This window comes from Nesoenas mayeri (genome assembly GCF_963082525.1).
Source record: "Nesoenas mayeri genome assembly, chromosome: 13".
NCBI lineage: Eukaryota > Metazoa > Chordata > Aves > Columbiformes > Columbidae > Nesoenas > Nesoenas mayeri.
Window position 1 is genome coordinate 4,909,650 of NC_137550.1, and position 12,874 is coordinate 4,922,523.

Here is a 12,874-nt window from a genome sequence, read left to right on the forward strand (position 1 = left end):
AAATGCCTCTAACCTCAGGCTTGTGGTTTAAGGATCAAAGGGTCAAAATGGCATGCACTACCTCAGCCAGTTTGGACCAGTTCCATTGATTTTTACTTAAAACTCCAGATTGATTTCAATAAGAAATGGCAGCATAGATTGATATTACCATACAGCTTTCAGAAGAAATGTAGTATTTTAAAAGACAGTATCATAAAATTGATGTACAATGCAGAATAGCCATTGATGCTAATTTCTGTCAATAAGATTTTTATACTTTGAAAATAATAAAATATTGAGATGTCTAGTAGTATCTGAGGCTAAAATACTGTTCACTTCCATGGAAACAGAAGCAGGCCCAGGTTCTGAATGCTAAAATATTATTTGTTGTGAAGTATTTAAATATTTTTTATTTAATTACTGGTTTAGATATTAAAAATATCAAAATATCCATATAATTTTAAAATATGGTAATTTTTAATATTTATTCTCATGCTTATAAAGGATATGCACTCCTGAACGATGTAAATCAATTATCTGTGTATGTGTGAAATGCTGTAACAAGATCAATGAGACCTGAACACAAGGAGGCATCTTAGGATAACAGCTGCATTCTCCGGTAAAACAACAAACAAATGAATACACACTGTTCACCTCTGTGTTTCTCCCTCCCCCATGTAAAATCCCAGCTATTATCCTTTCCAATTGTTAGGTGCATAAAAAGAAAAACAAATAAGAACATGTAGCAGTCCATGTATCAGTACAGGCAAAGTACAATACATGGTCACGCTGAGAGCCAAGGTAAAATGAAAGCTGTGCATTCCGTTTTGAAATTTGTTTTTGATGGGACTTAATGGTCGGAGTACACTTACAACCAAGTGCTGTATACTTAATGGCTGTATGGAAAACTGCAACTATGTATCTTTACTGGCTAAAATACATATTGGTTTTAAAGATGAGCTCAAGATAATTACTTTCACAATATTAATAATTCTGCCAACTAGATTTCCACAAAGTAGAGTCAATAAAATACTAAAAATATTTATTCAATAAATCAATTACACTTCTGGCTGAGTCTGCATAGCTATAAATTGTTTTCTCATTGATAAAATTCTGTTTATGAAAACCTATTTTCATGGAAATGACTCTTAAGATTTTTATTGGAAAATGTTTTGCAGTTAAACAGAGAATTAATGAAAGGTCTCCATGAGCCTCACATATTTAAATTAAAAAAAATAATTTTTTAATTGTTCCTTGAAGTAGAATGTAATGTCCATGTTTAAAAATACCAAAAAATATAAAGAAAAATTAAATACCTTCTTATCCCACTAGATGGTGGTGCCTTCAGATCAGGACCAAGATGCTCAAACAGACAGTACAGGAAAACTTTTGCTTTCTTTAGCAGACCTGCAAATATAGAGAGTGAGAGCTGAGGTTAATCTTGTTCCTCTGGGGATATTAACAAGCATTCAGGTATAATGACTTACTGAATATACTTCAGTATGAAGTCTTGTGTTCATAGTATTATCCTACAAAGTGTGTTTTAACTTCAATACACATCTAATAGTATTAATTTTTCTTCCTGAGGAAGAAAAGGTGCAAACAATATTGAACCTCAATTACGACTGTATCTCAGGTAATGCAGCCTTATTATACGAAGGTCCTGGCTTTGCAATTTTACTGCTCTCTAGCCTCAATCAAAATCAAACCCCAGAGTAAAGTAGTGAATCATTAGCAACAACTGCATCTTGTGTTCATATATTTAATTTGAACAATCTTAAAAGTACTACTCACATTTTTATACAACAAATGTACTCCTCACTTCAAGTAGAAAGGTATTTACACATAATTTAGACAAAAAACGAGTGTCTAAGCATCGAAGGGCACATCTCTTCAGTTACGGCAGTCAAATAAAATTTTAATGGATAGGAAAAGTAGATGGGACCTTGTTTGAGAGAGTGGTTTTGTGCATCGATTTTCCCAGGTTCCTGCAGTAAAAGGCCAAATCCTTCATGCCTCAAATAAAGCCTGAACTGTTGAGCTCAACGCAGATTATGTGAACTGGAGAGCTTGTCTCAGAGGCTGTGTCTGTTGAGGACCGTTGCAAGAGTGGGCTCAAAGTCCCACTCGACTGTTGTGTGGGAAGGAAGGCTGGTGATGCAGACTCAACAGAGCTGGCACACGATGTCAGAGCACTCAGGGTATGACTCGTGCACCCACTGCCGGGGAGCCAGCTGGCTGTCACTCCTGCCCTGACAGGTGTTCCAAAGCAAGTCTCCAGTTCCCTGCATACACGACAGGCCAGGTGGACAAAGTGCTGTTCACACGTGGGTGTTCTGGACAGCACACTCTGCAATTTGTGCAAGGGTAGTCAGAGACTGGTTGAAAGCAATTTGAAAGACTTGCACTGAAAAGAATAAAATAATTCTCAAGTGCTTTAATTTTGCTTAAATATGATGATGTACACTGACAATATGAAAAACTGACATTAAAATGAAAAGCTGTTTTATGGATGAAGAACTCTGGTAAGAAGAGCCCTAACATAAGACTTTCCAATTGTTCTTTTTAAAGATGATGTAATGCTAGAGAAGTTAAGAATGTCGATAAGTGTCTTGGGAAAAAAAGTATTAATTAATAATCCCAGACCTCTATAGTGGTCCATAATTGTTGTTGCTCAGTGTATTTTACTTCACATCATCCTGCTCCCAAATGATCACCAAATGCACAATCCCTAGAGTAATTTCAAAAATAACTCTCTTTCTGGCCCACTTTGATTCACATTTTCTATACGTTCCCTTCCACTTATTCTACTCCTCCTATTGCACTCTTTCACTTTTCAATTCTCATGTTTGCAACATCTACTCAATTTCCTATTTCTTTGCAAACAATGTACATCAGTATGAGTAGTATTCAAGTGCTGACATATTCCAAATTAGTATGATTTCCAAGCAAAGATTACAGACCCAATAGTCCAGATACTTCCACATAACAACACCACAACCAAAAAAGACTTAATCTGCAACTTTTTAATGAGCACTTAGCAGGGGAATCCCTTTGTTTATGCAGAGGACTGGGGCAGAAGAATGGATACAAGAAAAGGATGTGGATTCTTGGTTCTTTTGTAGGGTGTGGAGTATTTTGCATTTTCCCTGACTGCATTAGGGATAGAAGATCTGCTCTTACTTCCTCTAGAAAGGTAGGCAGGATTTTCTGAAAACCTGAAGAAGCAAAATTCACTCCAGTCATTGTTACTTACTACCATTAGGGGCTGAAACGCAGTATTTGCCAGGAGAGCAAGTTCCTTTATTTGATCTCTGACTGTACCAGTATAACTGCCAATCACAGGAAATACCTCTAATAACTCTTCCTTTTACTTAATAAGGAATACCACATCTTTAAAACATTAGAAACAGATGTCACTGCATTACTTCACTGCTGATGTATGTAATAGAAATGACACACTAATTAATTTAATGCAGTATAAATGTACTGATTATTTATCATGGCTGACAATAAAATTATGAAAACATTCAATTACAATCAGTGGTAATTCATTATTTATTGATTCTGTGTTATGCACACATTAATACAATACATTTAATTACATAAGAGAAGGTATCATTTTTCTATTGATGCTTAGACATTTAGCTTCATCAGTTTTATTTAAAATCCTTGATGTTTAAGTGGGAAGTTTTAATCCACAGTTCCAAAAAAACTCTACTGAAATGTCAGAAATAAATTGAATACAAGTGTCAAGTACTAGTGTGCCTAGAAAAATGTCGGTAATAAGAATGACATACTAATTTCAGTCTCCTCATTTTCTCACATCAGTGGCCTACAGTTGTTAATATAATCATGGTTACTCTTTCCTAAGTAAACCAAGGTATTAAACACTAAACTTGCAAAAAATTAATAGTGTGTTTTTCTTCCTTTTAAAGATTTTACTCGGAATTAGCAATATCAGTGGTTTGCATGCTCACGATATAAACTCAAAGATGACTAGGGTAAGTTAACAGCTTTAAATCAGTCCTGATTAATTTTTTTGTTAAGGACTAGGAGAATATCATTGTCACTAGGACTCCAGCCAGACTGGAATTCAGCAAAAATGGTGTTTCATTTTGTTATGACTAGGGTGCATTGTTAATGCATGTTTCAGTTATTTTTTCATCCCTCATATTGGGCTCAGCATTACCTCTGACCCTCATAAGTCTATGTTCACATATATCCCTCAGATGTATTTTAGTGAATAAAAATTAGCATTTTCTCCTATAATCTATTCACATTGGACATACCTATATCAAGGCTATACTGAAAAAAAATCCACTGGGAATCTTTACATCTCAATATCTATGAAATTTCTTATTTTAATGTCCTACGTCATGTATGCTTGGCTACAGTAGACGGAGATAAAACACAAATATCACTATTGAGCTTTCCAGTCTTCCAGAAACAAAATTATTATTATTCCTAATTAATTCCCTACTGTTTCACTTAAAAAGATGTCATTTTTTATCATTGTCTCCTCCTAGTCAGTTGTGTCACCCATCATTTTCTCTATAGGATTCCTGTAAGCCAGTAGCCACATTTATGCCAGCTGGCAATAAGTAATTCCCAGAAAGCTGTTGACTGGCCCTGTCTGGAATGACTGGGGCTTTCCTCTCTTCTCCTGTGTCAGAAAAGAGCTCTTTCACATTTCACTCCAATGGGGCATATGTAATGATGATAAAAACAAAAACAAATAGAACAACCTTTGCTTGACATTTTGCCATACAAACACAGCTGACTTTTATATACAACTAATATGTAACATACCAATATTTCTATAGCTGTCAGTGTTAAGAAAACAGAGTATTTTGCATACCAGTCTGAAATAAACAAAAATATTTAAACTTTAATTTTAAATAAATATTCTAAAATACTCATTTGGGCTATAGGGAGGCTTACTAGTTTGTACACATTTGAATTACATACTGCTGGACTCCATTCAAATAAACCATCTGGATACTTTATAAGTGACAAGATATTACTGTATGATTGTTAGGCTTTAGTAACTTTGCCTTGTCTTTAATAAAATTACAGAGATATAATAATATTCATTGATATAGTTGAGTTGTATATGCTTAGTTGAACTGGACAGCTGCTTGGTATTAATTCTCAAACCTTGAGCATTTTCTTAGTTTTAGAGCAGTTCTTCTCTCCATGGATAGTCACCTCTCAAGGGTACTGTTTTTACTACAGCCTTTATGATTTTATATTGCTTCATGCCACTCCAACTTGCTCGGTGTTGATGCGCAAGGCTTCCTCCGGCCTTGCAAAAATTCAGTCTTATTTAGAAATATGTTTAGCTTATGGAAGACATTAAAGTCAAAAAGGAAAAAGAATTCTCACAGTGGCATTTGATTGTCACATTAATCTCAAACCAAAAAAAAAAAGTCTTTAAAAGGGCAAAGCCAATGAGAAATGTTTAAATCTGATTTATTAAATCTCCCAATAGCAATTATGTCCAGTAAATTAACCCCCAAAAGTTTCTATTTGAAATCAGTTACTTGTTATTTCTATCATTTCCAGTATGAAAAATTTCAGATGAGTTCAGGGCTCAACTGCACTAAATACTTTGCTGAAGTAAAGAGCCCCTGCCTCACAGTACTTCCAAACATAAGTTCTGATTCTAGAGACATGCATAAATAAGTTTAGGAAATACGAGTATTCTCATTGAAAGGTATTTGTTTAAACTCAGATTACGTGAAAATTCTGCCTTAGTTTTAGGCAGCTAGGCTAGGGGCCTAAAACAAGTGACTGGCCTTATTAGAATATATATATAATCAATGGAGAAAAAGTGAGGTTCCTCCAGAGTGTAATTTAGATCATTTGAGTTAACAAATACAGCAATTTAGTTAGCACACTGTCATCTCCTCCCATCTAAAACTGGATTACTCACAATGCAAAAATATTAAACTTTGCAGAAAGGGTGTCTAAATAAGCAAGCTTAACAAAAGGAAGGAGAAGATGGCACACGCAAGCAGTGCTATCATGGAAATTGTTGAAATGCTCTGTTGGTATTGCTTGTTTTGTAAACATTTGAAAAGTTTTGTTTGTACTTTTCTGCTTGCTTTGTTTACTGAATGCTTTAGGAGGAAACTGAAAAAAATGGGGGGGTGGGAGGGAAGAAGTTAAAGGACTAGGAAAGAAGGAAAGATAAAAGGCTGAAAAAAAGTAGAAACAAACAGGAAAGAGGAATGTTGATACAAGGCAAGAAAGGGAAGAGGCTGGACAAAGGTGTAATGTAAGTACACTGGGAAAAGAAGCAAATAACCCATGTAGCCAGCGTGTCCTGGCAGCTGCTGGGTGTGTATCTGTTAGACTCAACTCCTTTATAGGAAATTTGTCTGACCACCTTTCAGGTCAACTTGTTTAGGGAGAAGAGATGTACAAAGCTTGCTGGTTCTTGTGTCAACTGACCTGGCTCAGGTGAAGGAGACAAGACCTGCCTGGTTCCCAGGACTGCAGAGCTTTTACTTTTACGCAACTGAATGAGGTACCACATTGTGCTTCTGGAGGCTGCTTTACAGTCAGGCGTCCGGAGAGGACCGATGCCATTGTATCTAAAACACAATTGACGTCGCACTCGAATCTGGCAACACAAAGCCACGACACTAAGACCTCCCGAGGACGGACTTTGCCCCTATGTCCAGTCACAGCGCCCCCGTCCCGCCCGCGCACACTCCTTCTAGGGGCTTCGTTTGCTTTAGACCTGAATCCCCTGCGGTACCACCGCTGCCCTGCCGTCTAACCACAGAAAAGTGTCACCACACCGTGTTGATCTCTCACTAAGTGAAAAGTCGGATTTATTATTTGCCTAACGGACACCTGCGCTGCTGCTCTCTCTCCCTGCCTCTCCCGATTTCTTTCAGCTGTGGCAGCACACAGGTGTTAACGATCAGGAATGTACCAGAGCGCAACGACCGCTGAAACTACCTGGGAAAGGGGGACGGCGAGCGGGACCCACCCTCGTCCTCCTCTCCCTCAGAGCGCCCGGGTCGCGCTCGCAGGATCCCCTCACGCTCCGGGGGCAGCCCACGGAAACTTTCCCACCCCGCGGCGCCCAGACGGAGTTTTGGGGAGCCGGGAGAAGCGCGAACCGGGCGGGGTCCCCTCTCACACCCACCCGTCCGCGACGCCGGCGCCGCTTCCCACTCCACAGCACCCTCACACCGGCCCCGCGGCCCAGGTGCTGCGACCGGCGCTGCCCCGCCCCGCCGCCCGGCAGCCACTCGCCGAGGCCGCGCTTGAGGCGGGCGGGGCGCATTGGCTGGAGGGCGCTGTCACTCTTCCTCACCCCCCCCCGCCTCGGCGGCGCTGGGGAGGGGTCTGGGCGCGCGGCTGGCGGCGGCCGCTGCGTGTGGGAGGGCGGGCGCGCGGCGCTGTTTTTAGTAGTACCGCAAAGAGCGCGAGGGGAGTGCGCGCGCGGGGCTGAGGCGAGCGGCGGCAGCCGGGCCGGCCATGGCTGTCTCCGCGCCGCCCGTCATCGCCGCAACTTCCAGCGGCGGCGCGGGGGGCTCGGCGGGCTTGTTCCGGGCGGACCCGCTGTACTCCAGCCCCGCGGAGTCCCCGCGCCTCACCAACAGCCTCGTCAACAGTTTTCTCTCCGCTGGCAGCGGTGGGGCCGGCGCGGGCGGCGGCGGCGGCGGGGGCGGCGGCAACGAGTGTAAGATGGTCGACCTGCACGGGGTGAAGGTGGCCTCGTTCCTCGTGGAGGGGCAGGAGCTGATCTGTCTGCCGCAGGTCTTTGATCTCTTCCTCAAGCACCTGGTGGGAGGGCTGCACACGGTCTACACCAAGCTGAAGCGGCTGGATATATCGCCCGTGGTGTGCACGGTGGAGCAGGTCCGCATCCTGCGGGGGCTGGGGGCCATCCAGCCCGGCGTCAACCGCTGCAAGCTCATCACCAGGAAGGACTTCGAAACTTTGTACAACGACTGCACCAACGCGAGGTGAGCCGCAAAACTTTGCTCGTCCTCCGGCCGCTGGGGGCCGGCGGCCCGCGGGGAGCCGTGCCCGGGGTGGGGGGCGGCGGGTCCCGGCCCCTCCGCTCTCCCTGCGGTGTGCGGGGCCGGGAGGGGAGCCCCGGGCTGCCCGGGGTGTGGGGGTGGCGAGCACCGCGGCGGTGCCCACACGGAAACTTGCTGGGGTTGCTCCGGCCCCCGTGCCGGCCGGGACCGCCGGGCAGCGGGACCGTTCCGTGCCCCACTCTGCAAAGTTTTCCCCCTAGCAGGGAAAGCGGATAGTTCCCGCATACACTTCTTAAAAAAAAAAAAAAAAGAAAAAAGAAGCCAAACTTTTATCCCTTATTTTTTTTCCGCTGAAACTTCCCGTTCCACTCAGGCTCCCTCGCTCCCCAGAGGCGCAGCGCAGGCTGCGGCGCGGCGGCAGCGCCCGGGGAGGCCGGTGGCTCCGGCAAACTGTTGCTCGGTGTCGCTCCGGAGCGATCGCGCGTCGGGCAGCGGAGCGGGCTGAGGCGGCCGCAGCCCCTGCCCTATCGTGCTTAAATCGCTGAGCCCGGAGCGCGTTGTATTCATGGGAGATCCCTGCTGGGTCTTTCGTCCGTGGGGCGGTAATCCTGGCTTGTGACCTCGTAGCTGCTGCCTTTAGAAATGATAATGATCTAATAACCACAAAAACCCTCTCGGGGCTTCATAGGAATACATAGTGGAGTGGGGTAGGATGGAGGGCAGGGTTCTCGGAGGTGACACGTCCGAGTTCAGCAGTTCGTGCGATAGCTCCTCAGGAGCGTCCGTGGTTCAGTCGCTCCTGCTCCTGCCTGGCAGGAAACTTTCTGTACAGTGGTGGTTTCTGAGAGCTTGGAGTGTGAGGTCTGACTTCCAGCATGCACGTATTTAGTAACTTTGCTTTTTGTGCCACTCTTTCCAGCTGGTTAGGACTGAATGTGTAGGATAGTGGTTTTTTGTTTTTGTTTTTTTTCCTACCACGTTAAGCACACGCTAATTTGGGGCCTGATCCTGTTCTCGCTGTGGTGAGCCTAAGCAGGAGCAGGCCGGACATCCATTCTTGAATAGCAGTATTTGTTTTGTTTCACATTATTTTATGTTAAAGGTGACATTTTAGACATGCTTGCACTCAATTCCTGGATATGTTTATTTGAAGTATGTGCTGTTGCTTGTGTTCTGTTTCTGTAACACCTTCTCCTGCTGCCTGTTTATTTCAATGTCGTGCACCTCTGTGACATCCCAACTACTGCCTTACTAAGATGATGGTGTTATAAATAAGGTTTGAGATGAATGTATTTAAGTAAAATCAATACAAGATTACTAAGAGGCTTATTTAATATGTAAATGACTCCCTGAAATGCTTCTGAAACTCAACTGGCATGAAGGTTGACTGTTAAAGAAATATGTCTTTATTTCTGTGACCGTGCCAAAGTTTTTCTTTGGGGAAATCCGGGATCTGATTTGATGATACAGTCTTTAGATGCAAGCTGATGATTTCTGCTCTCTTACAACCAATGATTTAAGATCAAGAAATGCTGAAGTGTTAAATATTTAAAACTTGTATTTTATGATTTTTTTTCCTCCGATGAAGACTTATGGCTGTGGTAGGATGAGGGAATCAGTAATACGAGGAACAGCTGAGAAGGGAGGCTGGTAGAGCTGAGGGTGAGAAGCCGAGTGATGCTCTGAGATGGTCTAAAAGGAGCAGGCGCTGGAATGAAGAGCGGGTCAAAGACTGAAGCGATGGCAAGAGCACTGCTGAGGGGGTTCTCGTAGGGCAGAAACAGGTTTGAATGGAGCCGGAGCTCTCAACTCGGAAAGTGCATTCAACACGTGTGTAAGCGCAAGCTCTCCCTGCCCAGTTATGGAAACACTATATATTTTAACTTGTTCAGGAACAGCAGATCCCTTTACCTTTCCCAAAATGTTTCTCGTTTATTGAAACGCAGCTCAACCTTTGTTTATGTCTCTTTAAATTGGTACTGGTTTGAATAACCTACTGATACCAGTGTAATTTGCATCCATGGTTTCGGGTGTAATGCATTATAAGTGTTATCAGCACATAGGAAACTTTTCTCAAGTATTGTAACTTAAGAATGTTAATTGTATTCCATCATGCTATTTGAATGCTTAGTATGTTATTTCCTTTTTTTTTTTCTTGAACAGCCCATACTTAATGGGAGATAATATTGGATAAAAATAGCTAAATACATGAGTGATCTAATTTTTGTTTGTTGTGAAGTGACTTGGGAAGCACTGCAAGTGCATGGTATCAAACAAATACAGCACAGTAGAACTGTCACAGCTTTACATGTAATATATAGGTTCTATACCTGGGAAGGAAAGTTGTGAAAAAATGTGGTCTTTTAGAAGCTTTGTGTGTTATTCCACAGCATGGCTCAAGCATTACTTTCAACTCAGAATATTTTATGTTGCTTTTGTAATATGTATTTTTTTAATTCATGGAGATTTATATGTGTGTTTGAATACTGTAGAAATATTGCATTAAACTCAAGAGCTGCCAGAAAAAGCAATAAGAAATTCTTATTGTTTTCAATATTAGATGACTTGTGAAAGTCAACATCTCCTATGCTAGTGTACACTTTTAATTTTTTTTTTAATTGGGATGCGAACCATCAATTATATATATAAAAAAGAAAAATTCTACTTCTGCATACTCTGTTGCATTTTTTAGTCGACCTTGTCTACAGAGCTCATAAGAGCTGCAGAGACATATACTTGTAAGTGAAAGTTTTGTGTACATTTATGTTCTGTGTATGTAATACTAGTTACCTATGTCTAGCATCTTTGACCTTTGTATTTTTTTGGACAGTGCACGTATAATTTTAATTCACATGTAAACAATATGTTGCTAACTTTGTTGTAAGCCGTCATTGTTAGAAGATACTTAAATTATGGGCACATGCTTAATTTTAGTAGTAAAGTATAATGCTTACTTAAAGTAGAAAGTGATAATGAGGTTTTATTTTAAAATGAAATTTAAAACTGTAGTGAGAGCACTTCCATGATGATAAATATATCAGTCCTTAAAATCAGAACTATTTGAGTATGATCATAACCTATTCTACAGGGTTTCTGTGTTTGGATGCTGTTGGCTGCTGGAAAAGCATGGTGTTGGTCTGGATTGTTCAGTGAAGAGTAAGAATACTTCCCACAAAACAGCGTTTCATTACATGGCTTTTTTGTGTTTTAAAGTATCCAGTTAAGCTAATATTTTGTATTACTTTGGCTATTCACAAACAATAAAAGGCTTCATAAATGAATTTAAGCAGTAAATGCAGACATTTTATTTTATGAGATAATGAGGGTCTAGTCATGTTGTCTATTAAAAGCTACCCCATAGTCAGCAATACTCTGTCTTTTATTAGAAGAGTGATGTCAAGATTATAATTAAAGCAATCCAGTCATGTAGCACTGCACAGAGCTTCCTTGTATATTGATTTTAATGTGGACATCTAATTATATAAACTTCTTTGACTGTAAATATTTAGTATGCATTCAGCGGGCCAAACTTGTGAATTTTGGAGGTCATAGCATGTTAAAATGAAAACAATGAACAGTTTCTTAATTTCCTTTTCTTCCTTGGAAGAGGAGACTCAAAACATTCTCGAGAGAGGTCACTAGCAGAGTGGATTCTGCTAGAGATGCAGAAAGGAATTTTTCCACTTTCTGAGCAGATTAATTATACTTTTGGAAAAATCCCTCTTTCTTTTTTGGACATCTTGAAAGTCTGTGCTTGTTCAAAAGTACTGAAACACTTGAATATTTTCATCAGAAGCATATCTAATCTGGAGAAGCCTTGATTAAAATTCCCTTTTTTTCATGGCAATAGAGCTCCCCATTTGAAGTGTAACATGCTTTTCCTCCAAAATGGAGTATTTGTATGTTTCCTGCATGTGTATATGCATAATACATATGTAATTTTCTACTGAGACTTCTACAACTGAAAAATAACTGTGTTTTTGTAGCAAAGACAAAAAAGCTAAACAATTAGGTATTAATGATATTCTTGTTGCATATTCAAAAGGTCTTTGCAAGCATTTCTTCTCCTTTTTTTCTTTTCACCATTTCAACCTGCAGAACTCTTCACTGTCACTTCAAATCACACAATTCTACAAAGATAAAACAACATTTAAACTCATTTGCTTTGGGAGGGAAATTGAGCATTTGCACCCAATAAGCCTGATTGTGGAACTGCATGCAAATTGTGTTTTGATTTATCTCTTTTGCACTTTTTTCCATTTGAATTGATCTTGCATTAATTTTGCCAAGCGGCTCTGTGAGGCTGCAGATGTTGCCCTGTGTTTAATAAATCAATGAGACAGATCTGAATGAATCACTTCAGATGGATTCTCTGCTCGGTTTGATGTCTAGATGTTATTCTTAGCTTGTTATCATGACAGATGCATTAATGTTCCCATACACTGCCAGCAATGTCAAAGAGATTGAAGCTTTTAAAGTGGCGGTATCCCCTTTTCCCCCTTCTGTTGAAATAACTAAATTGCCTTTAGGAATAGGTCAAAATATAAATTCAATCATGGCATTTTTCTTGTGGGGAAGATGCTAAACTTCTGATCCTATTATAACACAAAGTCAGACAAATACAGTTTCATACAGAATGATTAATTATTCCAAAATAGTGGAGATCAATATTAAAATCTAAACATAGCATAGCTCCTTAATAGAGTAACCACTTTCTGAACATTAATATTTCATTGTAATAGGAATGATCCGAATAAATAATATGACTCGAACATGTTAAAAGTGCTGCTATAAATAGAGTATCATTGTGTCCAAATTGATTACAGACTGAAGTGAGGCTTTTTCTCCATTTTAGTTTTTATTACGTTATTTTAAAGTTAGGTGTG

The 12,874-nt window shown here is 40.7% G+C and overlaps 1 protein-coding gene across 1 annotated transcript in view; it reads left to right on the forward strand.

Moving 5' to 3' along the window:
* Nucleotides 1-7,479: 7,479 nt before the first annotated feature.
* The window catches only part of DACH2 (dachshund family transcription factor 2), a gene marked incomplete at both ends in the record, with an annotated part of 249,493 nt that continues 244,098 nt past the window's right edge, over nt 7,480-12,874 (forward strand). Inside the window, one exon of the mRNA XM_080352352.1 lies at nt 7,480-7,970. Within this exon, the coding sequence (XP_080208478.1) occupies nt 7,480-7,970 (491 nt within the window). The remainder of the gene's footprint in view (nt 7,971-12,874) is intronic.